The 25,816-nt window shown below is 35.1% G+C and overlaps 1 protein-coding gene across 6 annotated transcripts in view; it reads left to right on the forward strand.

The window, feature by feature from the left end:
- Window positions 1-25,816, forward strand: part of NAALADL2 (N-acetylated alpha-linked acidic dipeptidase like 2) — a 1,183,950-nt gene that overhangs the window by 716,541 nt on the left and 441,593 nt on the right. For all 6 annotated transcript variants that reach the window (XM_031957680.1, XM_031957679.1, XM_031957681.1 and 3 more), the window contains one exon: window positions 14,864-15,014. In XM_031957680.1, coding sequence (XP_031813540.1) covers window positions 14,864-15,014 — 151 coding nt within the window. The remainder of the gene's footprint in view (window positions 1-14,863; window positions 15,015-25,816) is intronic.

Here is a 25,816-nt window from a genome sequence, read left to right on the forward strand (position 1 = left end):
CATACATATAAACACACACACACACACACACACGAGCGCGCTTCCACATCCTTGTCCAGTCTGATTTAGCCTCCTCAGAGACGTTCAAGTACACGATTCCACATTTTAGGTTCATTGAATATTAAGACTCACAATAACAGATATTTAATGATTTGTGATTTAGCTCATTGTCATAATGAATATGTGATGAGGATAAAATAGGATTACATATAATAAAGAATATAATAGGAAGAAATAATTGTTTATATTATAGAATTGTGGCAGGACAAATTATTGAGATCTGTAATACCATAGATACCATCTGTGATGAAATTTTACTGAATCTAAACACTTTTGTTGAATAATAAATAGCTGTGTGTGCATGTGTGTGTGTGTTAAACATAGTCATGTAAGTGTTTTCAGAATCTTAAGGTCTTTACTTTGAATCTGAATTGAGACAACATGTAAGATGAAAGATGCACAACGATAGCAAACCCCATGGACCTTTCAGGTGGGGAAGTAGGAATGCTGTTAACTGATTAGATCTATAGTAGTGACTAGCTAGCACTTAGCAGGAGACATGAGGGATGGTCTAATTTACTTTAAGAAGATAAAGCATAGAAGGCACTTGATCATGGGGATGTAGAAGGCAGTGATCCATCTTGAAGTAAGAGAAGCAAGAAATCATTTCTCATTTTTTTAATGTGGGTAATTATTTAAGTACTCCAAGTTAGCTTAACTATCATTTCCCTCTTTAAAAAAAAAAGATCCCAAGTGACTTTAAAAAAATTAATGGCCACCGTCACTAAGATATGATTCTTGCCAAGTATACAGTGCCTTTGGAGTTAAAGAATCTTTAAGTTAGAACCATGAACTAAATTATTGATTTTTTTCTCTGCCTGAATGATGGCGGACAGTGAACCAAAGACAAACATTTGTATTACTGACACATGTATTTCAGTGGATTAACTTCTGAGCCATTATTATTTATCCAACTTAATTAAGGGCCACCCAGCAGGAGTTTGAGGGATTTCAGAACAATGATTATGATTCAGTAATGACTCTCCAGAGTTTCAGACTTTCTGGGGAAGTTTCTTTTCCTTTCATTTCCCTTATCCTTTCCCTTTCCTTCCCTTCCTTTCTTTCCTCTCTCTCTATCTTTCCTTCTTTCTTTTTGTCCTTTCTTCTTTTCCTTCTTTCCTTCCTTTCTTCCTTTCTTTCTTTCCTTCCTTCTTTTTTCTTTCTTTCCTTCTTTCCTTCCTTCGTTTTTAGGAGATATGTAGTTATTAGGACATAATTGTTGAGTACCTTGAGAACGAGAACTATGTTCTGTCTTGCTTTGTGTCACTGTGGCTTAATATAGAGCCTAAGCTTATGTATCCTGCCATCTAATTGTTGTATATTTTTTATTAAAATACAAGAGCACACACATGTACACACACAAAAGCACGCAAAAACATCTTTAAATAGAGGCAATTTAGTGATTAAAGGATCAGTCTTAGAATCAGGGACACATGAGTGCAAATTCAACCTCTATCACTGGATGATTCCTGGTTCTTCAAAAAGCTCTCTAAAAATGCAACAGGCCGAATAGGAGCTATTCTACCTTTGTAAAAATAATTTCCTTGTAGGAGTTCCTCAACCAATGAAATCACAAGTCTGTTCCAATGTGTGTATGTGTGTATTTGGCACTGGTATGCTTGCCAATTGGGTTGTCAGGAATATGAATACTCTAGCTTCCAGTGTACTCTGGGGAACCACACTACCCAAACTGCAACCCTCATTGGTGTCCTTCCCTTTAATGGTCTGCCAGAAGACACAATTGTTTACTGGCAAAGACATTTACTGAGATAACACAGTATGAACAGTAGCTATAAAACTTTCCCCCCATAAATTTGCAGTATGTTCTCTCACCAGTATACGATATCGGGGATGCACAAGGGGATGCACATCACTGCTCTGGTGCTGCAGTTTCTTGATTCCCGTCTTGTCATTTTCACCCAGCTCCCTTAGAATTGCATTGCTGCCAGGCAAGTCATTTTAGCAGGTTCCCTTATTTTGCTCTGATGATGAGTGCTAGTTATACTTCTATGGCAGCAGCCAAACTTCTTTATGGCAACATTTCTACCAGTTCTCTGTTTCTGTTTACCTCCTCCTCCCCTTCCTCTTCTTTCTTCTTTCCTTTTTTCACTCTCTTCTCTACTCTGATTTCCCCCATCTTTCCTTCCTTTACACTGACTTTCTCAGTGCTAGATGTAGGGTCCATACTTTTTGGGATGAGTATCTCTACTATGAGATATCATGGAGGCAGTGGGAAAAAAAAAACTTCCTTTCTCATTTCTTTCTCATAGAGGCTGAGGGGGTTACAATCTTTAAAACTGCTTTATTTCTGACTCCCCTAGGGTTGGTAAGCTTACTCTGAAAGGGTCACTAGGAATATGGTCAATTTTCTGATGGCCAGTGTTAAAGTGCCCTTCTAAAAAAATAACAAAAAAACACAATATAGATTAGTCTTTGTTCTTCATTTAAACATTAGCACCTCCTTACCTCTGTTCTCTGCCTCCTACTTTCTACAATTACATGAAGTGCAAGGAAATCCGCTATCCTGGCTCCCCACCATTAAATGTGTATGTGTGTTTTCTTTGGATTTGCAGAGTTTGCATGGTTGAAAAATAAATGTGGATCATGTAAAAATACTGTTCCTTTGAGAACTTTCATTTTCAGAGGTGTACTTAGAGACTTCTGCTACAAAAGATTCCGCTCAGTGTACTACAACTCAGAATTTTCACCAAACATTAGAGTGCTAATTAGCTATGGGGTTTGCTCAAGCAAGGCAAAAACATTTATTTTTCTGTTTGCTTTCTTTTTCTCATGAATGGACACCAAAATATGAGAAGATTAAGATAAATAAGGAAAGACAGAAGAAATATGGTCCAGACTGCAAAAAATCATAGGTGTAAGAAATACAGGGAAATGATAAAAACAGAGTCATTGGAAAGAGTTCTAGGAATAAGAAAGAAAAAATGGGTCTTTGGATATACTATGTCAAAGTGACTTTGGAGGATATCTTCTTTACAAAGACAAAGACAAGTTACTATTCATTTGCTAATCTATGCAATCTTTTAGAGCATCATAGCACCAAGAACTCTTTGAGAAGGTAGAGAAGAATAGTCTGATTTTATGTAATTAAAGAGTATCCTACTGTGTAACACTGGTCAAAGTAACCCAGGAATTCCTTACGACATCTGTAGAATTTTCAATTATCTTCCATCCAAATAATACCTGCTATATTTTCTTTCATACCATAAATGGACACTTAGAAGAAGGTGTAAGAGCATGTTCTAAGTATTCTTACTTTATGCCAGGGACTGTGCTAGACTCTGGGCATACAAAAATGAAGATTGAACATCTCCTACTGTCAAGAAGTTTATTTCTACTGGGTGGTGGGAGGAATTTCCACTTTAAAATCATATTTGTAATTTTAAAAAATTGCAGTAGGTCAGATTTAACACACTTTTTGTATAGACTTGGATCTGTTTGCTGGAGTATTGCTGTCTTTTTATCCTAGCCTTCTAGGGTAGTGGCTCTCAAAATGACGTCCAGAGAATCCTGGGAGGCTCTGAAACCCCAAGTCTACACATTCAAAATTAGAGGTTTTTTAGTTTCTAATATTATAAATGACTATAAATATAACCCATATAAACAAAAAAACTTTAATAGAGTGAAGCTACTGAGAAGAAAAGTTTGAGGATCTCTGTTCTAGGGAACATTACATTGAATGCTTCACTTTACACACACACACACACACACACACACACAATTATGAAGTGATTTTTCTTCCTCCCACTTCTCATCCACTGAAAAGAAAGAGGAAGGAAGAAAGGAGAAGAGAGAGTTGAGGAGAGAAGGACAGGCAAAGGAAGGAAAGGAGGGAATGGAGAAAGGAAAGAAGAAAGACATGGAGGAAGGAGAAAGAGAGGAGGGAGGGGGTAGGAAAAGAGGGAAAGAAGGAATGGAGGCAGGAAATAATGGAGGCAGGAAGGAAGAATGGATTACTATTTAGAATAAGACTAACAAAATTCATATTAATATAACAAAGTTAAGAATCACAAAGAAAATAATGAAAAAAATGGTACAGAAAAAGGAGGCTTATCAAATCACATAGTAAAAAAAAAAAAGAGAAAAACAAAACATCACATTAATGAATATGGTCAAGCAGTAAATAAGCAATTATTAAGTGCTGACTATGTGCTAGACACTATGCTAGGTGCTGTGAATACAAATACCAAAAAAAAAAAAAAAAAAAAAAGACAATCCCTGCCCTTAAGAAGCATATTTCCTAATGAGGGAAAACAACACATAAAAAGAAACTGAATAAATGTTGAGTGTACAAACAAGCTGACATGGCAAAGAAAGTACATAGTACAGCCAGGAGAGTAATGAAAATATTACCTAGACCATGCCAAACTTAAACAAAGGTTCTGGCAGGAGCCATCCAAGTAGAGTGAGAGAATATGGGGCTGGAGGGTACTTCCAGTGTGTGAACTCTAGGGTTGGGGTGAAAAGGTTTGTGGAATATAGTAGAGAAAATCTGGAGTGCATTCTTTAAAGGAATAAAGATAGAGGAAAAGGAAAAATCCAGTTTTACAGAAGGAATACAGAAGATCATAGAAAATAAAATATATAATTTTGATCACATAAAATATTTTGTTAAGTTTTTGCAAAAGAAATTTAATACAGGTGAAAGAAAAACAATTAACTAGGGAAAATATCTTTGCAAGTTTATCAGATAAAACTCTCATTTTCAAGATATATAAGGAACTGCTTCAAATTATAAAAATAAGAGCCATTCCCCAATTGATAAATGGCCTAAGAATAAAAACAGGAAGTTTCAAGGAAAGAAGCAAGGCTATGTATATGAAAAAAAAATGCTCTAAAAACCCAGTAGAGAAATTCAGATTAAAGCAGTTCTGAAACTCTACCTCAAATCCATGAAATTGACCAACATAACCCTAAGAAAAAAATGACAAATATTGGAGAGGTTGTGGGAAAACACATATTGATAAAGTTGGCATTGATATTGGTGGAACTGTGAATAGGGCCAATCATTTTGGAAAGCAATTTGGATGGATTTATGCACAAGAGGTTTTTATACAGCCTGTGCTTTTTGATTCTCTTATGCCTTTAAGATTTGTGCCACTGTTGACTCCTTACCCAACAGCTCCATAGGCTGAATAAGGCTGAATATCTCTGAAGAGGAAGAATCAAATGGAAGAGAGAAATGTCTTTGCCTCATAATTGCCTGTCAGATCTCTTTTATGTCAGCATCAGTCATTGTTTCCTAAGCCATGGTCCATTTGGTTTGCAGAAACAATTTTGCAACTTGACAAACCTCCATGTCTTCCAACTGTTCAAATACAAAAAGGAAACTGGATAACCTCTCCTCTTAATTTTGCCATCTCCATCTGGAGAGATTGCAGATGTACAAGTGTCTAAACATGCCTGTAGTTTAAACATCCATGAATTGTAGCCCTGTATTAAAGTCTTCTATGATTCCCCCTGCACCAATGGACCTCTTATAATTGAGACAAAATGACACATGCCTGAACTAATTTCTTTATTAATTTGGTTTTGTGTCTTCCTATTGCTGGCTTTGTGGAAGACTCTCCCCCTTGGCAGGCTACTCTTTAGGTTCAAACAGGAAAGCCAGCCCTCATTTCCACCCACAGGGTGTGCTTGGCAGCTGCAGGACCAGATGCTCCACTGCTGGATACTCTGTCTGATTTGAGTCTAGGGACTTGGTCAGACTGCTTTGGAAATATTTAATTTATCCAGATGCCTCAATTTTTCAACTGGATGCCTGCTGTGATAAATTTGTGCTATTCCTGTATGTTAGGATATATTAACATGTGCAAACATTTCTTGAGGTCCATAAATTAATATGTGGAATTGTAAATGAGGGTCTTTTTTCCAGCTTGTGTTTATTTGAGGAGACTATTTCTACTATTCCAATTGGCTTGTGAGCTGATCTATTTGGGCACCTCTTCCAGCAGAGCACATCACAACTGGCCTGTGTCTGCTCAGCTCTGTGACTCTTTTCTAGGCAGTCCCATAAATCAGTTTTGAGGAGGGTGGATTTACTCAATGTACTGTGGGAACCTTCCTATCAATCTCTTGCCATTGCATGAATTTAGATAGAAGAGGTCATCAAAGGTTCATGGAATTATAGATTTAAAATTGAAAGGGCTCCTCAATCATTATCTTGTCTAACTCCTTAATTTTATAAACAAAGAAACTCAAGCCCATGAGAGTAAGCACCTAAAATCAGAGTAAGAGAAGTGTGAGACTTGAACACAGATCCTTTGGTTTGAGATAACCAGTCTGTTTTTTTTTCCCTAATTAACTTTAATATTTTTCATATTTTTATTTTCCTTCCTTCCTTCCATCCTTCCATTTTCCTTCCTTCCTTTCTTCTCCCCTCCCTTACTCCCTTACTTTTTTCCTTCCTCCTTCCCTCCCTTCCTCCCCCTTCTTTCATCTTCCTTTCCACTACTTCTGCACAATCCCTCTTTTGTAACATGTTTCATCTACTCATAACCACCACGTACCTCCTCCCTGCCCTTTGGCTGATCCTTATGTATAATTCTGCAGAGTCTGCAGTGTTGCATGACTCGCCCACCTATAAGTTCATCTGAAGAATATTTGCATTAAACAAATGGGCTTTGCTTGTGGGGGAAGTTTGGGCTTATTAAAAGAACTATGATATCTTACAGGCAATCCAGCCTTTTTCTCACTCTCCTGATCATTTCCACCTTGGCCTAGCTTATTGTCCAATATCTCTCTATACATACTCATGAATGATTGCTAAGGCTTATCCACCTAATTTTATCCTAGTCTATACCTTTGCTCGCTAAACATTTTTCATTGCATAATACTGTCTTCTAAAAAATGAGTATCTTCCATATATATATATGTATACCATTCTCTCTCTCTCTTCATACACACACGCAATTGTCTGTCAGTATAATACATATAAATACATGCATGCTATACACAACTTGTGTGTATTGTGTGTTTACATATATGTATGCATATCCATGTATGTGTGTTGTATATGTATGTATACACACATGCGCACGTGCACACACACATACACACGTCTCTTAGTATAAGCATTTACTAAGTACTTTCTATGTCCCAGGTATGATGCTAAGAGGCAGCTAGGTGGTACAACCAATAAATTGCTGGGCTTGAAGTCTAAAAGACTCATTTTCCTGAGTTCAAATCTGGCCTCAGATATTTACTAGCTGTATGACACTAGACAAATCATTTAATTTGTTTGCCTCAATTTCCACCTCTGTAAAATGAGCTGGAGATGGAAATGGCAAACTATGCTAGTATCCCTCCCAAGAAAACACCACTCTGTGGGGACTTCCTGTGGTAGCCACAAACTGATGGAGTGAAGGGGAACTTGATGCTCATGAAACATTTCAAGACCATCTAATAAAAAGCCATTTTGGATTTTATTACTAAAATCATTTTAGATTTCCTGATATAATTTTGTGTAGTCCTTTCTACTTTTCAAAGGCCTTTTATACCTGAGATTTAACTAGGTTCAGACAACATTATGAATGTATTAGTTGCATCAATTAGTAATTAACAAAATTTAGAAATAATAAAGCTATATTGATCATAATTATAACAAAATAAGTTTACATAGCACTTGAAGGTTTGCAGTGTTCAAGTATGTATGTTGCTTTATTTAAATCTTTCAACCCCATAAGGCATGTGATGTTAGCCTCATTTTTCAGATGAAAAAAATTGTGACTGAAGAGATCAAATATAAGGTACAGGGTTCCAATATATCAAGTAGTCTGAACTTGGATTTGAATTCAAGTGTTCCCGACTCCAGGTCTGATATGACACACACTGAACAACCTGCTTATCTGAATAGAAGGGAAAATGTTCTAGTGATTAGGGCTATTCATAAATGGAATGAGCTGATTTAGGAAGGAGTGGATCTGCCACCATTGATGATCTTGAATTGGGGACTGAATAGTCCATTGTAGAATATCCTGCTGGATTTTCATTCAGGCTCATGTGGGTCTAGGTGGATCTTGGATCCTAGCTTTGAATTGGGTACATTCATTAGAATTCATCAAGCCCAAACTCCCCTTTTCCTGATGAGAAAATTAAGATCAAGGGAAGTTAATTCAGTTGCCCATGCTCATAGAGGTATTGTTTGAGTGGCAGGGTAGTAATTCTACTCTAGGTTCTCTGACACCAAATCTCACACTGTGCTATAATATCTCTAAAGTAGCTTCTAACTCAGTGATCACCAATAGTCAGATAAGAAAATTGAGTTACAGAAAGGTCAAGGTTTTTAATCCCCTTAGAGAGTAGATTTTTAATTGCTGCTTTAAATATTCAGGTATACTTCAAATTTACTTTGTTCAATAAAAGAGAAGAAAAAAATAAAGAATAAAATATTTTTCAATCATTCACTATACTTTATTACTTATCCCTCTCCTTCAGGGGGAAAAAAGAAATAATGTTTAAGCTTAAAAAAAAAAAATTAGGACTGCTAGGTGGCCCAGTGGATAGAGGGCTAGGTCTAGAGTCAGAGAGATTAGATTCAAATCTGGCCTCAGATACTTAGTTGTGTGATTCTGGGCAATACATTTAACCTTATTTGCTTTGGTTTCATCTATAAAATGGACCAGAGAAGAAAATGGAGAAACACTTCAGTATTGTTGCCAAGAAAATCCCAAATGGAGTCAGAGTCAGACATGACTGAAAAGACTAAACAACAATAGTTATTGATCCAGTGATGTGCAGTTATATTTAATGGATTACATATCTATATACCTCAAATAATTAGCTTTACTCTGTCAATTAGGAAATCAGGGATCTTTTTAATGAGTCCTGACCCTAACTAGCTGTATGACTTTGGGGTACTTATAACTTTTCCTCATTTGTAAAATAAGCAGGTTGAATAAATGATCTTTAAGATGTCTTTCCCAGATCTAAGTTTCTAGAATACATCCCAAACCAAGAAATTTACAAAATTTCTTACATGTACATCAAGAGGTAAGACATATTTTTGGTGATTTTTCCACATCCATTGACACACAGCCATATACTCTGAAAGACTTTTTTTTTCTTGGACTTTATTATTATGATTATTATTTAAATGCCGAGTACTGATTTGACTGAGACTTTATAAGTAACTTTTTGAAGACATCACCTATTGTGAGAATTTGAGAATATAATAGAAATGTAAAAGATTTGGGGCCATGCACTTATAACAGTGTAAGCATTTTTTCTGTCCTTGACTAGAAGCAATTCAATTATTTTGTTTCTGAAATAAATTAAGTAAAGCTTATTGAGTCTGATCAGCCTTTGTTTCCAGGGAATTACAGTTCAATTTCATTTTTAATTAGAATTGAACATTGTGGATTTCTTAGCCCTGGTAAGCAAGATCTAGCAATAAAGTGTGCACTTAATTTGTATTAAGTTTCTGAAATCTAGTGGAGGGAATGAGCAATATGTCTGGTTAATATTTAAACATCTCGCAATGTTTTGTTGTAGAAATTTCCATTTATTAAAGCTGCTGTACTATAACAAATTGCTTTCTCTTTCAAATAAACCTGCTATCACAACCTGAGCAAAATGTATACAATGGGAAGGGAAGAGGAAATAACAATACACTTTAACTTCCATCTGATTCTCATTGTCATATTCGGAAGCTTCTCTAAATACCCTGAAAAGATAGGATAAGGGTTTAAATATTATTGTGCTAATAGGTGCAGATATATCCAAATGAGATAGCCGGTATCTATTTGGGGAATCGCTAATCTTTTTATGAGAGAGCATTAAATACATTTTCCACCTTGTTGAACCTTCATGAGAAGAAACTGTCAATCATAAAATCAGTTGTCTTAATGTTTCCTCCTTTTTCAATCTTTCACTCCTTGCTCTGTTCTGTGTCTTGTTTGTACGATGTTCTATTATTAGACTTGAGGGGGGGGGTTGTTTTGAGATGTGCAGCAAAGGTTTCTTGTTTTCCATCATTTTTGTGCACTCGGGCATGAAGCAGGCTGTGTCCTCTGCTGGGATCCTGTCTTACTTAATATAGTACTTGAGGGTGAGGGGTGGGATGGGGGTCCACCAGTGAATGCAGCACCCTCCTCCTGGGCTACCATTTCACCACAAGACACTTCTGAACTCTGCCCCTAGACATTCAGGATGGGAAATACAGTGAATTGATTAGGCATTTAATCCAGTGTTCAGAGATTGTCAGAGTCAAAATGGATTTTTGCCACTTCTTCGTTAAGGTCATGTGATCTGTAAGAGCAGAATTTTTAAAAATGTAGACATAAATGACTTTTCTCATTCCCTTCACGCTGAACATTGTTATTGCAGCTATTCGGCTCTACCTTGAGAAGAATGGAACGTGATGGTATTTGATATTTGCATGCCATTTCTCTTTCTGAAAGTAATTGTAAAGGAAGAAAATGACCATCCCCAAATTTCCTGGCTATTTAAAATACACTCTAACTCTTCTTTGGCAAGTGAAGTTTTTATTTTTTATAACAAATCTTATTAGAAAGGAGTAACTTGTAAATGAAATACATGATGTCAAAATTATTGCCTCATCGAGTAATATATTATTTACCATTTATTAACCATCTGTTATGTGCTTTACTGTGCCAGGAAGTGGGGATACAAAAACAAACAAAAGAAACAGTTTTTATATTCAAGGAGTTGACTTTCTATCAGGAGAGGTGATACATATATAAGGATATACAATATATATATATATATATACATCCCCTAGATGACAGAGGAGGTGAGAAGATAGCAGGTGAAGCAAACAGAAAAGGTTTCATGTAGAAAATGATCTTAGTTGATCTTTGAATAGAACTTTGAGGGTAACTAGGTATTAAAAGAGACAGAATTGAGAAGGATGTGTATCATAGCTTTGGAGAATAGCCAATACAAATACACCAGAGATGGAGTCTCATATGTGAAGAACAGCGAGAACACCAGTTTCTATTAAATGTTTGTTGTATGCAAGATCTTTAAAGACAAAAATTACAGTGTATCTCCTTGCACATGGCAGATGTTTAATAGTTATTTGTTGAACTGAAAATGAATGAATGAAATGATGAATGAGACCTGCACTTAGGGAGTTTACAATTGAGTAAAAATCAATCACCTGATTGTGTAAAATGATATATAATGAGAATGGATATAAATAAATTAAAAGTAGTTGCCTATATGTTAATCTGGGAGAGAAGGTCCTAGTAGTTGAAAGAATAAAGAAGGGCTTCATATAGAAGTGCTGTTTCAACAGCAGTTTGGTGACATAAAGGAATTCTATGAGCTAGAAGTGAGGATTTCAGGCATGGGAGTCAATCAGTACAGACTATATAGCCAGTTTGGCTCTTTACCAATGGGGAAGGGGAAGTGTTATTCCCAATGAAATGGAAAAATAGTTTGGGGCCAGGCTTTGAAGAACTTTAAAAGCTGAACAGAGTAGTTTATAATATTCCAGAGGCAATAAGAAGCCCCTGGATTTTATTGAGTAATAAAGTGACATGGTCAGATTTATGCTTAAGGGAAACATAATTGGTAACACAGTGAAATGGGAGATACTTTAATAAGAGACAAGAATTTGGAGACTGTTGCAATTATCTAGAATAGAAGTAAGGAGAACCTGAACTAATACAGCAGTGTGAGTAGAGGGAAGAATTAGATGGTAGAGATATTATAGAAGGAGAAATATCAGTGTTGAGAAACCGATTGTTATACATAGTGATGGAGGAGAGAGACAGACAGAAAGAAAGAAGGAGAAAGAGAAGGTCAAGGATGATGAAAAAAGTGAAGTAAATAACAACCTAATGTGATATGGACATAGAACATGCAGATGCACATTCTTTCCTTGCCCCAGAAGTAGCTGCATTGGGATAAGCTTCCTCTCCTTGCAACCTGCAAGTTAAGTACAATGAACATTTCAGTCCATTGCCTCTGGCTAGCTCTATCCCAAGTATTCATGCTAGTACTTAGGAAAATCTATCTTTTTCAATTTCAGTGGGTGTCATTAATAAAACTGGCCAAATGATAATTAAGGGAGAAATCAGGTAGGCGGGGAAAGGGAGTCAGGGATAATTGAAGACTCCTCTATACATACATATATACATACATTCATATATATACATACATACATATACCCACACACATACAAACACACACACTTTGCTCCTATGTCTTCTGCCTATATTCATATCCCCTTCTGTAGTATGATTATTTACTGTGTCAAGAAATAGGCCTGATAGGTCCACATCAAATTACTTATTTTTTATCGGGTTAATACCTGTCATTTCTAGACTAATTGAATAAATTAATCTTTGAAGCAAAGATGTAGAATTTTTTCAGCTAATGTAGACTGGATATTTCACAAAAGATGAAGTAAAAATAAAGTGGGAATTTGTTCTTTCTTAAAGAGATGGGCAAATTGTATTAAAATTTTCCAGTATTTTGTTATGCTTACACATATAAGCAACTCTGTAACAGGAATAGGGCTTGGACTTATGGTTTTATTAATGTAGGAAATTTCCTTTATTAATTTAGGTCAGTACTTTCCCTGAAATTTATGTCCCAGAAAATTGCCTAGAATAAGACATTTATGTAATTTTATCCAGTCTCAAAGAATGTATGTCAAAGAGGATTTGAACCTGGAGCTTTCTGGCTTTGCAACTAGCTGTCTCTTCACTGAATTTATATTGCCTCTTCTTGCTGTAAAAATCCCATTTCCAATAGTGCATGCTAAAATTGCTACAATTTTAAAAAAAAGTTCATTGTGGAATCTTGGGATTGAGGAGTTGGTCCCCTGGGAGGAGAGCCACTGGCCCTCCTGACCCAAGCTCTGCGTCTCATTGCTTGCAAGAGAGTATCCTGGGAGTCCTGAATCATTTATTTTAAAATCCCTCTTTAAAGCAAAAGCACTGGAGACTAGATAAGTAGAATGCAGTCTGGGGCTACCTAGTTGTAATAAACAAATTAATAAACATCTAATGAATCATACAATGATTGCCAGCATGAAGAACTCAAAGAGCTTGATGTTTCTCATGTGTAGGATCAATAAGAGTAACTCACACTTACAATTCACTTCATATGTTATGAAGTGTCTTTCTTAATATTTCCCTGGGAGGGAGGTAGTACATCTGTTATTACCACTATAACAGATTGTCCCAGAAAGGAGGGGAAAGCCAGGTTTAGAGAAATGTGTGTGGAGAGTTCTCTTCTTAAGCAGATAAGCAAGATTCATTAATTAGTTTTATTTCTTCAATGTCATTTCCTCAATATGGTGCCTCTAAATGACTTACCACATGTATAGTAACTAGTCGGTATAGCACTAGACTTGTATTCTGAAAGACTTGGATGTGAATACTGTTTCAGACATTAGGTTTTTATTCCTGAGCAAGTCACTTACCTTAATTTGTCTCAGTTTCCTCTTTTGTAAAATGTGAGAGTTGAGTGAGGCTTTTTAGATTGCTTCTACCTCTTCGTTTGTGATAGTAGCTGATATGACCAGGGCAGAGTCCACTTGGACAACTAACCCTATCTGTCTGGATTTTAGATTTCTCAGTTATTAGGTATCTTATTTTTATATTAACCTTCTGACCAATATATATAGGTGTGGGCTGGATTTGGAACATTTAGATGAATTTGAAACTGATTCAAATATGAGGGCAGCTAGCTAGCATAATGGATAAATGCCAGGTCTGAAGACATCTTCCTGGTGCAAATTTGCCTTCAGATATTTACTAGCCATGTTCAAATGCTTACTAGGCAAGTCACTTAACTCTGTTTGCCTTAGTTTCCCATATGTAAAGTGAGATAGAGAGGGAAATGGCAGTCCACTGTGGTATCTTTGTCAAGTAAAACTCAGCTGGATTCATGGAGAGCTGGACACAAGTAAAATGACTGAACAACAACAGAGGGTACCAAGAATGTCAATTAATGAAGTGATGTTAACCTTATTCTCCCATGCTACTCACTTATTGTCTCATAATGCAAGACTGTGCTTGCCCCTATTTTAATTTAAAAACATGAGGTGTGTATTTCATTGTGACAAACAATAGGGGTAAACATATAAACAAATGACCCTGCTCCTGCCCTCAAGGATTTAATAGTTTGGAATTGTACAGAATTTAATGTAATCCAAGATAAAGACATAAGGAATATTGACATTCCTTTGTCCATGATAAGAATATAGGGAAGGTCCAAAACAAACATCTGAGAAATTCAGTAGATGGGGATGAGGAAGACATCTCTTCTAGGGAAGAGCTTAAATAGTATTTAATTAATTAAATAGCATCAAATAGCATTTGAGCTAGTCCTTGAAGGGAAAGATATCAGTACATGGGTATGGGTATTTGGAGGATACTTTTCTCCAGATGCACTTCGGTATGTCTGATTTCTTCCAACTGTGGCCTAACCAAAACAGAATATAGCAGGAATAGTCTTCCTTTTTTTCAGAAGGTGTGCTACTATGAATGAAGTCTAAAATCAAATTCTTTTTAAATGCTTTGTCATGCTGTTTAGTAAGCATAGCATAAAAGGATGGTGTTCGTATTACTTTGGGGACGGTGGAAGTGGAACCATTTCTAATTAGCCCAAAGTAAAAAATGTAGGTTTAAAGTCACTTAATTAAAAGATCTCTAACTTCTCTTCCATTTCTGACATCTTGGTAAGTCTATAATTCAATTAAAAACTATGAATATAGTCTTCTTTGCATCTCATTTACTTTCAACCTTTTTTAAAGGTGTTCTAAGTAATCACATTTTTGCATTGTTGTTCTCATCTCCTGTATTAGCTTTCACTATTGGAAAAAGCTGGATTTGGAGGCGTTCTTCTTTACGTTGATCCTTGTGATTTACCCAAGACTACCAACCCTAGCCACAGTCCCTTCATGGTTTCACTGAATCCTGGAGGAGACCCTTCTACACCTGGTTATCCCAGTATTGGTGAGTTAAGTCCTTTTTCCAAATTATGTTGTGTTTTGAAAATTATAGAAATTCTACCTATTTGACCAAATAAAATGATTTTGACTCATTGCCAGAGGTCTTGATCAGTAAAACTCTAGGAAAAAAAGGTTTCTTAAGAAAATTATTAAGTTTACTCTTTATAGTTAAAGATTTTCATCTTATGAGAAGTATTTTTTCCCATAGCAAATCTCATGATGTTTTTATGCAATAAAGGAAGGTGTTTTCCTTAATTTAGGGATTAAAAATCTTGGGACAGTAGTTATCTGACTAATCATGGTGGGAAACATTGTCATTTTTATAATCTCTCATCTCTATCACTAAGTCTTAGTAAAGTAGGCAAGTTTCTCCATTTTAGCTAATGTTATATTAATAGAATTGAGTTTGTGAGTTTTTTTATCAGAGAAATTCTCACTCAAGGAAATAAAAAAGGGATGAACGTCTGGCACTTCAATGGAGAGTTAGGGATTACCTAACAGAAGCAACATCTTCTACACATTATGTGGAAATCCACATAATTGCTTCTAGAATCTTGAATCTTGAGTCAGGACTCATTCTCAAACTATTTGCTCATGTTATTTTTCTCAGTCAGGTTTTTCAGCTCTCTCTTTCGGTTACAATGGTGAGATTATCTTGGTTGAGGATCTTGATGTTATTGGTTCATAGACTGAATTTTATTAAATAAGATTAAGTGTTTACAACTCAGATGGTTTTATAATAGTTGATAAATTACAGTGGAATCTCTACCAGGACTGAGAACTGTTGTCTATGCAATGGTATAATCTACTCTGTAACCAAATGCTAAATATAATAATTGTTTTTTTTTAATATAAAGTTAGAGTTTTTTGGTCTCCATCTTTCTACTCTCAGAACTCAGATCTCAGGTCCTCCTGACTCCAGGGCTGATGCTCTACACTTTGCATCATCTAGCTGCCCCTGTCTACTCTATAGTTCTTTTTGTTTGACATCATAGAGTGTGCTTCTTGGTGATAGATAATGTAGTGAAATATATCAGACTATGAAGTTTATTTAATATTCCTTGTGTTACAACTCAGTAGTTCTGTGGCCTGTTTATCTACTCTCTGTTCAACATCACTTCAGCCACCCAGACATGCTGAAAAGAATAAAGAATAACCCTGTCATTTTTGACAAGGATTCACTTGGTATCGTTGGTCCGATTACTTGGACAAATGCCTAAAGACTGCCTCAAATTTGTGCTAAATCAGCTGAGACAATTCTGAACTATTGCAAGAAGAGTGTAAAATATAATTTTTTTTTTCTGTGTATCTTGAATAGCTGCAACATGAATGCCTTAGCATTCAATTGGAAAAGAATTGGCCTTTTTCTTAGTGCCTCACTGATCCTGATCACTTTGGCTTCCAGGTTTCCAAAGGGTAGAACAATATTTAGCATTATTTGCACAACTATTTACAAAATTACTTCTTTGTAGAACAATCTTACAAGTAGTCATAAATTGTATGCTTTGTTGAATTTATGACTTCATTGATATGTGACTACTCCCTTCTTAGTACAGGTGGTAACACAGTCAGTCCCTTTTGTCCTATGTTAGTCCATTTTATAACTTCCCAAAAATCCTCCGTTAAGAATCTGTTTGATATATTGGAAGCCATCCACTAATTCTTGTAATATCTTGTTGATGCAATAAATTCAGTAAGTCCATCAGTTTTAACTGATTTTTTTCTACATGACTGACTTATCTAATAGATTAAAAATGAATTGTTAATTCAAATATTTATAGTAGTCAAAATGACTCATTCAATCAAAGTCATTCATAAAACAATATACTGTTACTGTATACATTATTCTCTTGATTTTTTCCTTCATTATGTCATGCAAGTCTTTCTACATTTTTCCAAGATCACTGAGCTTATCATTTCTTGTAGCATAGTAATATTTCATCACAACTGTATACCACAACTTGTTCAACCATTCCCCAATTGATGGACATCCCCACAATTTCCAGTTCTTTGCCACCTCAAAGAGAGCTACTAAACATATAGGGTGTTTTCCTTTTGCCTTGATAATCTTTGGAAATAGAATTTGTTTTGGTATTAGAGGGTCATAAAGAACAGTTGAAGAAAGACATTGTCTGTATTCAGAGAAAGAATTGATAAATAGAAGTATTTATGGAATAAATTTTAAAATCATAGGTAATATATGTATATGTTTTGTGTGTGTGTGTGTGTGTGTGATGGTAAAACTCTCTATGGAGGGGAAGGAAAGAAAAAAAGAACAAAATAAATTTACATGATAACTTTATTGAATATTTAAAAGGAAAAGGAAGTTGTGATTTGGAGTCTCATTTGAAATCACTTTTGTTGTATTATAGAAATAATTGTTTTATTTCATAAGTTAAAAATAAAATGAATGTGAAAACAGTAAATTTAGAGAAAGTATGCTCTTAAATTACCTTTTGTGCTTTGGTTTTAAATAAAATGGTTTCAGTTATGCAAAATTTCCCATTTAATATATGGAGTTCTATTTGCTGATTTATTTAATATTGTATTGTTATTGTCAGAATATTCCTTAAAGGTTCTTCTTGTGATCTTTTCTGATTCCCCCAACTGCTACTTCTTCTCTGTTTTGTATGTATTTATAAATGGGTACATGTTGGCTTTTACAGCATGTAAGGTCTGTAAAGGTATTTTTGTCTTTTTATCCCCAGTGCCTAGTATATAAATGCAGCATAGTAAATGTTTGTTAACTCAATCGTTAATAACTTGTAGAAAGCATTCTTCTGGCTATTGATCTACAGTAATTTGATAATATTTTATATATGTTTATGTCTTGTGAACTACATTTGGCTTAATGCTTCATCCAAAAATTGTTTCAGCTTTCTAAGAACAATTTCAGCAGTTAAGATACTTTCCAATGCTTGCTTTAAAATTTCCAAACTTACACAAACATTGAGATTCAGGAATTTTTACATCCAACAAAATTTTCCTTTCAAATCATTTATCGATACAAGGTCATTAAAATGATGAGGTACACTCGGATATCAAGAAAATTCAGGCAGGTTAATTTCTTTACACAACAGTAATTGTTTGATGTGGCATTTGGTGAAGCTTTCACACATGGTGGTAATCAAAATCTACTGTAGGTTTCATTTTAAATTTCATGAGATCATTATGGATAATAGTGAAGAGTTGAAGAATATTAATATAACATTGCCAGCCTTTCTACATCTCCTTATATGGCTCTGCACAAAAATATGAATTTTGTTTCCGTATGATACATATATCCTTTAATATGTTAATGAAATTATTATCTCATCAGTGTAGTTACTCCCTCCAGTGGTTTAGAAGGTAGGTGTCAAACTTGGCTCAGGTCAAATGAATGTACACTGAACCAGATTAAAATATCATTAGGAAATGTTTAACAAAATAAATATAAAAATTAAATGCTAAATGATGTTAATTTGTCAATATGTGAACCACAGGGACCACTGGTACAGACCATATGCCATCCATACATGTTCATCTCCCATCCTTGTCTATATCCTTAGTGCTTTTGTACACATGTGCTGAAAATCTTCCATGTCTTCTGACATTGTATATATATATATATATATATATATATATATATATATATATATATATATAATGACATCCATCCCTTATCTCTTGCTTCCCTTTTATGATCAGTCTACCTTCTTTTTCTATCATAGTTCTTTCTCATAACATCCTTGATTCCTTTCCTGTTTAACTCTGCATTGTTTATGTGTAACAACTTCATCAAAAGCACCATGCACTTCTTGAATGTCCTTTGTGTAATTTTTGACTTTAATTTTCTGGAAATACTGATCATTCTCTAATGCTTAGCCATTGCCAAATCACAAAAATAATATTGCTTTTTAAAAAATGAGTGTTTATTTTTAGAAGATTTATTTGGAGTACTAAGAAGTTATTACTTGCCCAGGGTCTCACTACTAAGGTTAGAGGTAGGATTTCAACCCAGCTTTCTCTTGATACCAGCGTGTTAAACATATAGCTGATGTGATCCCCAACACTCTTGAGTGTGGCCTTAACAGATTAAAATGAATTGAGAAATATTTAATAAAATACATAAAAATATAGGTAATATTGCTTTGTAAAACTAAGCCCTTGTGTGACTTGCAGGGATCATTATGTATGGGTTAATGTCCCCCATTTCTATATCATTTTGACCCCACTGCAGTACACTACCCAGATTCTCTAAGTTTGAAAGATTTACTATAAAAGGAAATAAAGAATTACTAGAAACAAAGCTATTGGTCTCTTCTAACATGTGTCCATATATGAATTACATTCTGGTCTTAAGAGTCAAGAAGAGCAGCTCTGGAATCTTGCCTCAGATAATTTGCAACTGTAAGATCCCAGGCAAATCACTTCTCATATTCCTTGTCCATAAAAGCATATAAGTCTCATGCCCCATATCTAATCTGTAAGTGCTATTGATTCTATTTTTTATAGCATCTCTTGCACCCAGTCCTTTCCTGACACTGCCATCCTCCTGGTACAGTTCCTCATCATCTCACACATGGACTATTGCCATAACCTACTGGTGGTCTTCTTGCCCCAAGTCTTCTCCTGCCCCCGCAGTCCATCCTCCATTCAACTGTACAACTGGTCTTCCCAAATTTAAACTGATCATGTTACCCCCTTGTTCTGCTGGGTCCCAATCAACTTTGGGCTCAACTATAACATGATTTAGGGATCTTTTAAAACCTTCACAAGCTGGCCCCTTCCTACCTTTTAGATCATATTAAACTTTCACTTTCCCAAAATATATTCATATTCTCCCTCTCCCTCTCCCTCTTTCTCTCCCTTTTCCTCTCTCTCTCTCTCTCCCTCCCTCCGTCTTTTCTATCTGTCCTCTCTCTCTCATTCAATCTATTCCAGTAAACTTCTTGTGAAGTCCTATCCAAGTTGTCATTTTTGCTTCAATACTTCATTCTTTGGATGATTTCAAGACTGTCGACAAACATTCTTCTCAGGCATTGTGTAATAATTCATAAAAGCTTTCACAAAGTTCAGAAATTGACTAGAATGATGTATAACAAAAGATGGTGGCTAAGTTGAATTAAAAACATAATTATTAATAATGAAATTTTCAAATGTTGTTTTTATGAGTTTATAGCTTTTATGCACCTGGTTATTAAATTAGATTGCATTAAGATTTGTGCAACACTGTATATGTTTTTTATAAACACACCTACACATACATACATACATATATATATACACATATTCTTACATATATTTATACATCTGTGTTTATATAGGTACATCCAATTTCTACACAAATATTATACACAAATATTCATATACATATACATATATGGCAGTTATTGTATGAGTTTATCCATATGTAATATATATCTTATTATTTAAATATATGTACATATTTAGCACTTAATTTTATGCAGTATGTCTCTTCTCTTGCAGAACCTATTATAGTAAAGATATGTTTAGTTTCTCTATAGCTTCACTTCAGAGTACAAATCTATCTTCAGATACAAAAGGAGCTAAGTAAACCAAGATATGAAGCAACCTATTTGTCAGCCTTCATATGTAAATAGCAAAGTGTCATTGCTATGAGCACTGAGACCCCTTCATTTAAGATAAGGTCCTCGGTAATAGGATTCCTATCTTGGTGGCAGAAGAATGTAAATTAGTTCATGACAAATTCTCAGGAAGCACTGATGGAAACTGGTATCCATTTTAAAATACCGAAATGTAACAGCTCAATTCAATAAAATCCGTTCTGTTGACATGGATTACCAGTGTGATTCTCTTTCAAAGAAATTTGGGATACCTTTGTGATAAAGGAAATAAAAATGACTGTGTGTTCTTAATGTTCAAAGCTTGCTTCATGATAACTTTTAAACACTGTATAAATGTGGGTGTATACATACTTTACATACGCATTATCTATATATACAATATAGATATATACACACATACACACATATTTTCTTGTTCAGTCATTTTAGATGTGTCCAACTCTTTGTGATCCCATTTGTGTTCTTTTTTTTGGCAAAGCTTTTGGAGTGATTTACTATTTCCTTCTTCAATTTATTTTACAGATGAAGAAACAGAAGCAAATAGGTATAACTGATTTGCCCAAGATCTTGTTCTGTGACTAATAGAGTGCCTTTTTCATAACTAGTACCAGAAACTGCAAAACAATACCTTAGCAACCCAATTCATGTGCCACCCTCAGCACCCTGTTTCTATCTAAGCAGAATCCCATACCCTTTTGGGTCTCTATCTGCTTGGAGAAGTGTCTCCATCTTGGCTTCAACCCACTATGGTCTCCATTCATGAGAAGGTGAATCTAGATTTTACTACATTCTTTACTCCATCTAAATGCCATCAGTGACTTTTTGTGACTTTGAGGAAGCAGTTGAGTGTCCTCGAGCCTGTTTCCTAAAATGCATTGTAAGAGGATTGGAATGGGTGATTTTCTCTTGTACCTTCCTAAGATCTCTGATTGTAGGATCATTTGTTCCTCCAAATAGACTAAAACCCATCATATTCCCTTCCACCTCCATCACATAATCTATTTCCTGGTACAAGTTAGTATTCAGAACAAGTTTGATGAATGAAGGAATGAACAAATATGGAAGAATTATGTGTAACAATAAGTGTACACATGTATAAATTATTTGGAGATTTCCTTTTGTTGTGGATTATCCATAGAATTGCTTCCTTTATCACCCTATATAATTGAGGGTTGCCTCTCTTTGGATTTAAAAATCCAAAGAGCATATGCATGTTAGATACTCTTAACACAGCTGTTTACAGTTCAGTGTTGAAACAAAACACCGTGGAGTTTTCCTAAATGAAATATTCTCCATTTCCAGAATTCCCCAATGAGTTTTTGAATTTTAAACATGTAAAAATAAATCTTGTAATGCTACTTAAAACTGTTATTGCATTTGCTTCAAACTGCTGCTATTGTAAATTTCAGTCTAATGCAATTTCATTTGAGAGATGCATGCTGTATGATAAATGTTTTCTCATTTTGTCTTGCCTATCAACAGCCACTTGGTCCTAAAATTTTGAGTTAGAATTGAAAAATAAACTCTTTAAAAGAACTATTATCACAGGAGAACCACGTGTCAATGCCCTGGAGGACATACATATATTGAGAATTGTAAAAAGTGAATAGCCACATGGTAGAGATCCTTCCCACTCAAGAATAGAGTAATTCTAATGTAAGGGGGAGAATTTTCTCAGGCTTGGTTAGAGCACATTGGTGGACTTTGATGAAAAGTACTTTTGAGTATAGGAAAGCATTAAATGTTTTGGTAACTCAGAAATAAAAAGTGATAACTTTTTAACAGAGATGGTAATATTATAGATTCATATATGTAATATTATACGTAATACATGTAATATGTAATATTATATAATATTATAGATTCATATATGTAGATTCATCAACCATTCAGATACTCCAGTATTTCTGAGAGTAATTACTATTTACCATACATTGTGCTAAGATTTTGAAATACAAAGACAAAAATAAAATATCTCTGTCCTCAAAGACCTTACCTTCTATCTGAAGAGGCAAAATGAACTTAGAAGAAAATACTAATATATGTCATGTGAACAATAGATAATTTCATTATGGAACCATTAGAAGTTTTGCCTGGGGGGAGTCAGGAAAAAAAACAGCTAAGCTGTGAAGAAAGCTGGTGTTTTTAAGAGAAGGAGATGAGGAAGGGATCAGGAGTGCTTTGTACAGAGACATGAAGATCATAAGTAGAATGTCACATGAAAGGAGCAACAACAAAACCAGTTTAGCTGAACTACAGCGTATATGAAGGGAGAAACACGGAAGAGGGGCTTTTAATGCCAGGGAGAGCAGTTTATATTTGATCTTTGAGGCAATGGGAGAGACACTAAGCTTTGCACACAGAGAAGTGCCATGGTTGAATATATGGTTTAGGAATTTCCCTTCAGAAGTTGTGTTGAGGATATCATTAGAAAAAAAAACTTGAGGCAGTTATACCCATTAGGATGCTATTGTTAAACTCCACATGAGAGGTAATGAGAGCCTGAATTAGTCTGGTGACTATGTGAGGGGAGAGAAAAAAATTGTGGAAGAGAATATGTGAAGGTAAAACCAAAAGGAGTTGGCCATGAATGGATATATAGGAGAAAGAAGAGGTTGATCAGAAAGACAGTAGTGGACAGGAGGAGGGTTGGGGAAATAAAAAGAGGTAAGTTGTGAGCATGTTGAATTTGAGAGGTTTATGAAACATCTGTAGGAAATGTCTGATTTTTGAGATGCTTTTTAAATATCCAATTAGAAATGTCTTGTCAGTTGGTGATGAGGGGCTAGAATTCAAGAGAAAGGCTGAGGTTGAACGTATAGGAATCAGATGCATGGAGATGAGAATTCAATCCAAAGAAGATCATGGGAGCACTAAGAGAAAGTAGGTTAAGAGATCAAAGTAAAAGACAAAAAGCAAAGAACCGTGGTGAAAACATAGCTTGTGGTTGTTGACTCAGAAGAGTAGAAGAGAAAGGAAAGAGAAGGAAAGAGCAGGGCAGAATTGGAGAAGTCAAGGTTGGGGAAGAATCAAGAGGTGTCTAAGAGAAGAGAGAGTGTCCAGGAGAACTGAATCAACCATATCAGGTGTGGCAATCAAGAAATCAATGGTGGCTTTGAAGAAAAGAGTTGTAATTGAGTGATGAAATTAGAAGCCATGTTGCACATGTTTTACAAGGAAAGGAGATGGCAGCAATGAAAGAAGATAACTTTTTGTTTTCTCCCTAGAAATTTGACTGTGAATGGAGAAATGATATGGGAATGTATCTTAAGAGTATATGGATTTTAAATATGGAATTGAAGGTTTTTTAAAGGTGCCTGGGCACACAAGTAAACTGGAGAGAAGAAAGCAGATATGAAGAGGAAGATTAGCAAAAAGTTTGGTGATGGAGAGGAGGGTACAGTCTGATGGGGGAAAAAATTGAGAGGAAATAAGGTCTAGGCTACTTCTGACTTGTTTTTCACAAAATAAGATGTAGGAAGCATTTCCAGTGTCTGAAATTCCTCTGAAAAAGCATTCATCATGGCATCAAAATCATAACATCAGTGGGAACTTAAGCTAATTTCACACTCTGCCACCCTCTCCAACTCACCATCCATTTTACAAATTATGATATTGAGCTTCAGGGAAATTAAGTCATTGGTCCAAGGTCATGTAAGCAGTAGTAGCAGAACAGGGACCTGTAACCAGATATCCTAACACTAGAACTAGTGAATGTTTCCATAATACCACTCAATATATTCCTTCTTCATTGATGTATCTGGAGGGACAGGTCCTTATTTTCACCCTCCCCAACTCTTCCCTTATTCTGTCTTTACAGTGAATGCAAAGAAATATGCTTCATAGTTCACCCTCTTGAGGGATGGTGGGTGGATGGCAGTGTCTAGAGCTGTCATGTGTTACTAAAAATAATAGACCATGGGGAGAGAGAGAGACTAAGATCTCTATGGCAGTCAAGTGATATGGTTGCCCTAGAGGTAACACCTGCTGAAACACCTGCTTTCTGAGTCAGTAAGAAACAGTGCAAACCATGTACCAAAACATAATCTGACTGACTGTTTAACAATTAAAGATGTAATTAGATTTATAATTGAAATATTTTTTTTCTGATGTAGTCTAGGATCTGGCAAATCCGGCTCAACTAACTAATCTTTAACTCAGCGGGATCTGTTCCAGTCTGTTGCTGACCTTGCTCAAAAATCTTTGGAATTAAAATGTAAGATGAAACAAAACAGAAAGCCTTGTATACCCTCCTCTGCCCATTTCTTCATATAAATTTATTTTTAAAAAATGGAAAATATGGTTGCCTCATTGTGGTGTAATATAGCTTTGGAAAGTTGCAATGGCATTTTTCCCCTAGGGGATATAACTATATCTTTAATAACACTTATCACTTCTCAGCAGTGAACCAGAAGGGCTACTGATGAAAAAAATATTTAAAAATTAAACTTTTAAATCCCTCCACCTTTTTCTTATATAAATCTGCCCATTTTAGGGATATATTTTAGTTATAATTTAACCATAACTCTGTTTATTAAATGGTCGGATTTTCTGTCTCATACTGATAGAAGTCAATGCTGATAGTAACTTGATCTAAATTCTGACAAATTCTACCATGCTGGGAAGCATGATAGAGATCTGGTTTTGGACAATGGATTTGCCACTTGGGGGCTCGGCACAAGTTTGGTCACAATGGCATGAATTCATTAAGTGCAGAAACTTTAACTTTTTTTCAAAAACCTTTGTATTGTGAAGTTAAATAAATGGGTATACGCATACCTGTAGCAACATAAAAAAGAGAATTATACATGAAATTATAACTTTCATATATATCTTGTTTTTCTGTTAAAATATATAAGGTTAGCCTGAAGCTTTAAAAATTGTCCTGCTTGTCTGAGTTCCTTCTATTTTTCCCTCTATTTTTGAAAATAATGTCTGAATGGTTTCTCTTTTTTTATTTTTCTTCTCTGTAATTATTGTTTGCCTTTATACTTCCTGCCCATTGGCCAAAAAAAAAAAAAAAAAGGAAGAAGAATAAAAAGAAAAAAGGTTTTGTGACTTTATGTATATATACAATGCACATATACATAAATGCATGTGTGTATGCATACATACATATTTATATACTCACACACATAAACAACATACTTGTAAGTGTGTATATGTATGTATTCAAGCAAACACAAAATCTCACCTAGATTGTAACCAAAAATATTAG

This window comes from Sarcophilus harrisii, chromosome 3 (genome assembly GCF_902635505.1).
Source record: "Sarcophilus harrisii chromosome 3, mSarHar1.11, whole genome shotgun sequence".
Classification (NCBI taxonomy): domain Eukaryota; kingdom Metazoa; phylum Chordata; class Mammalia; order Dasyuromorphia; family Dasyuridae; genus Sarcophilus; species Sarcophilus harrisii.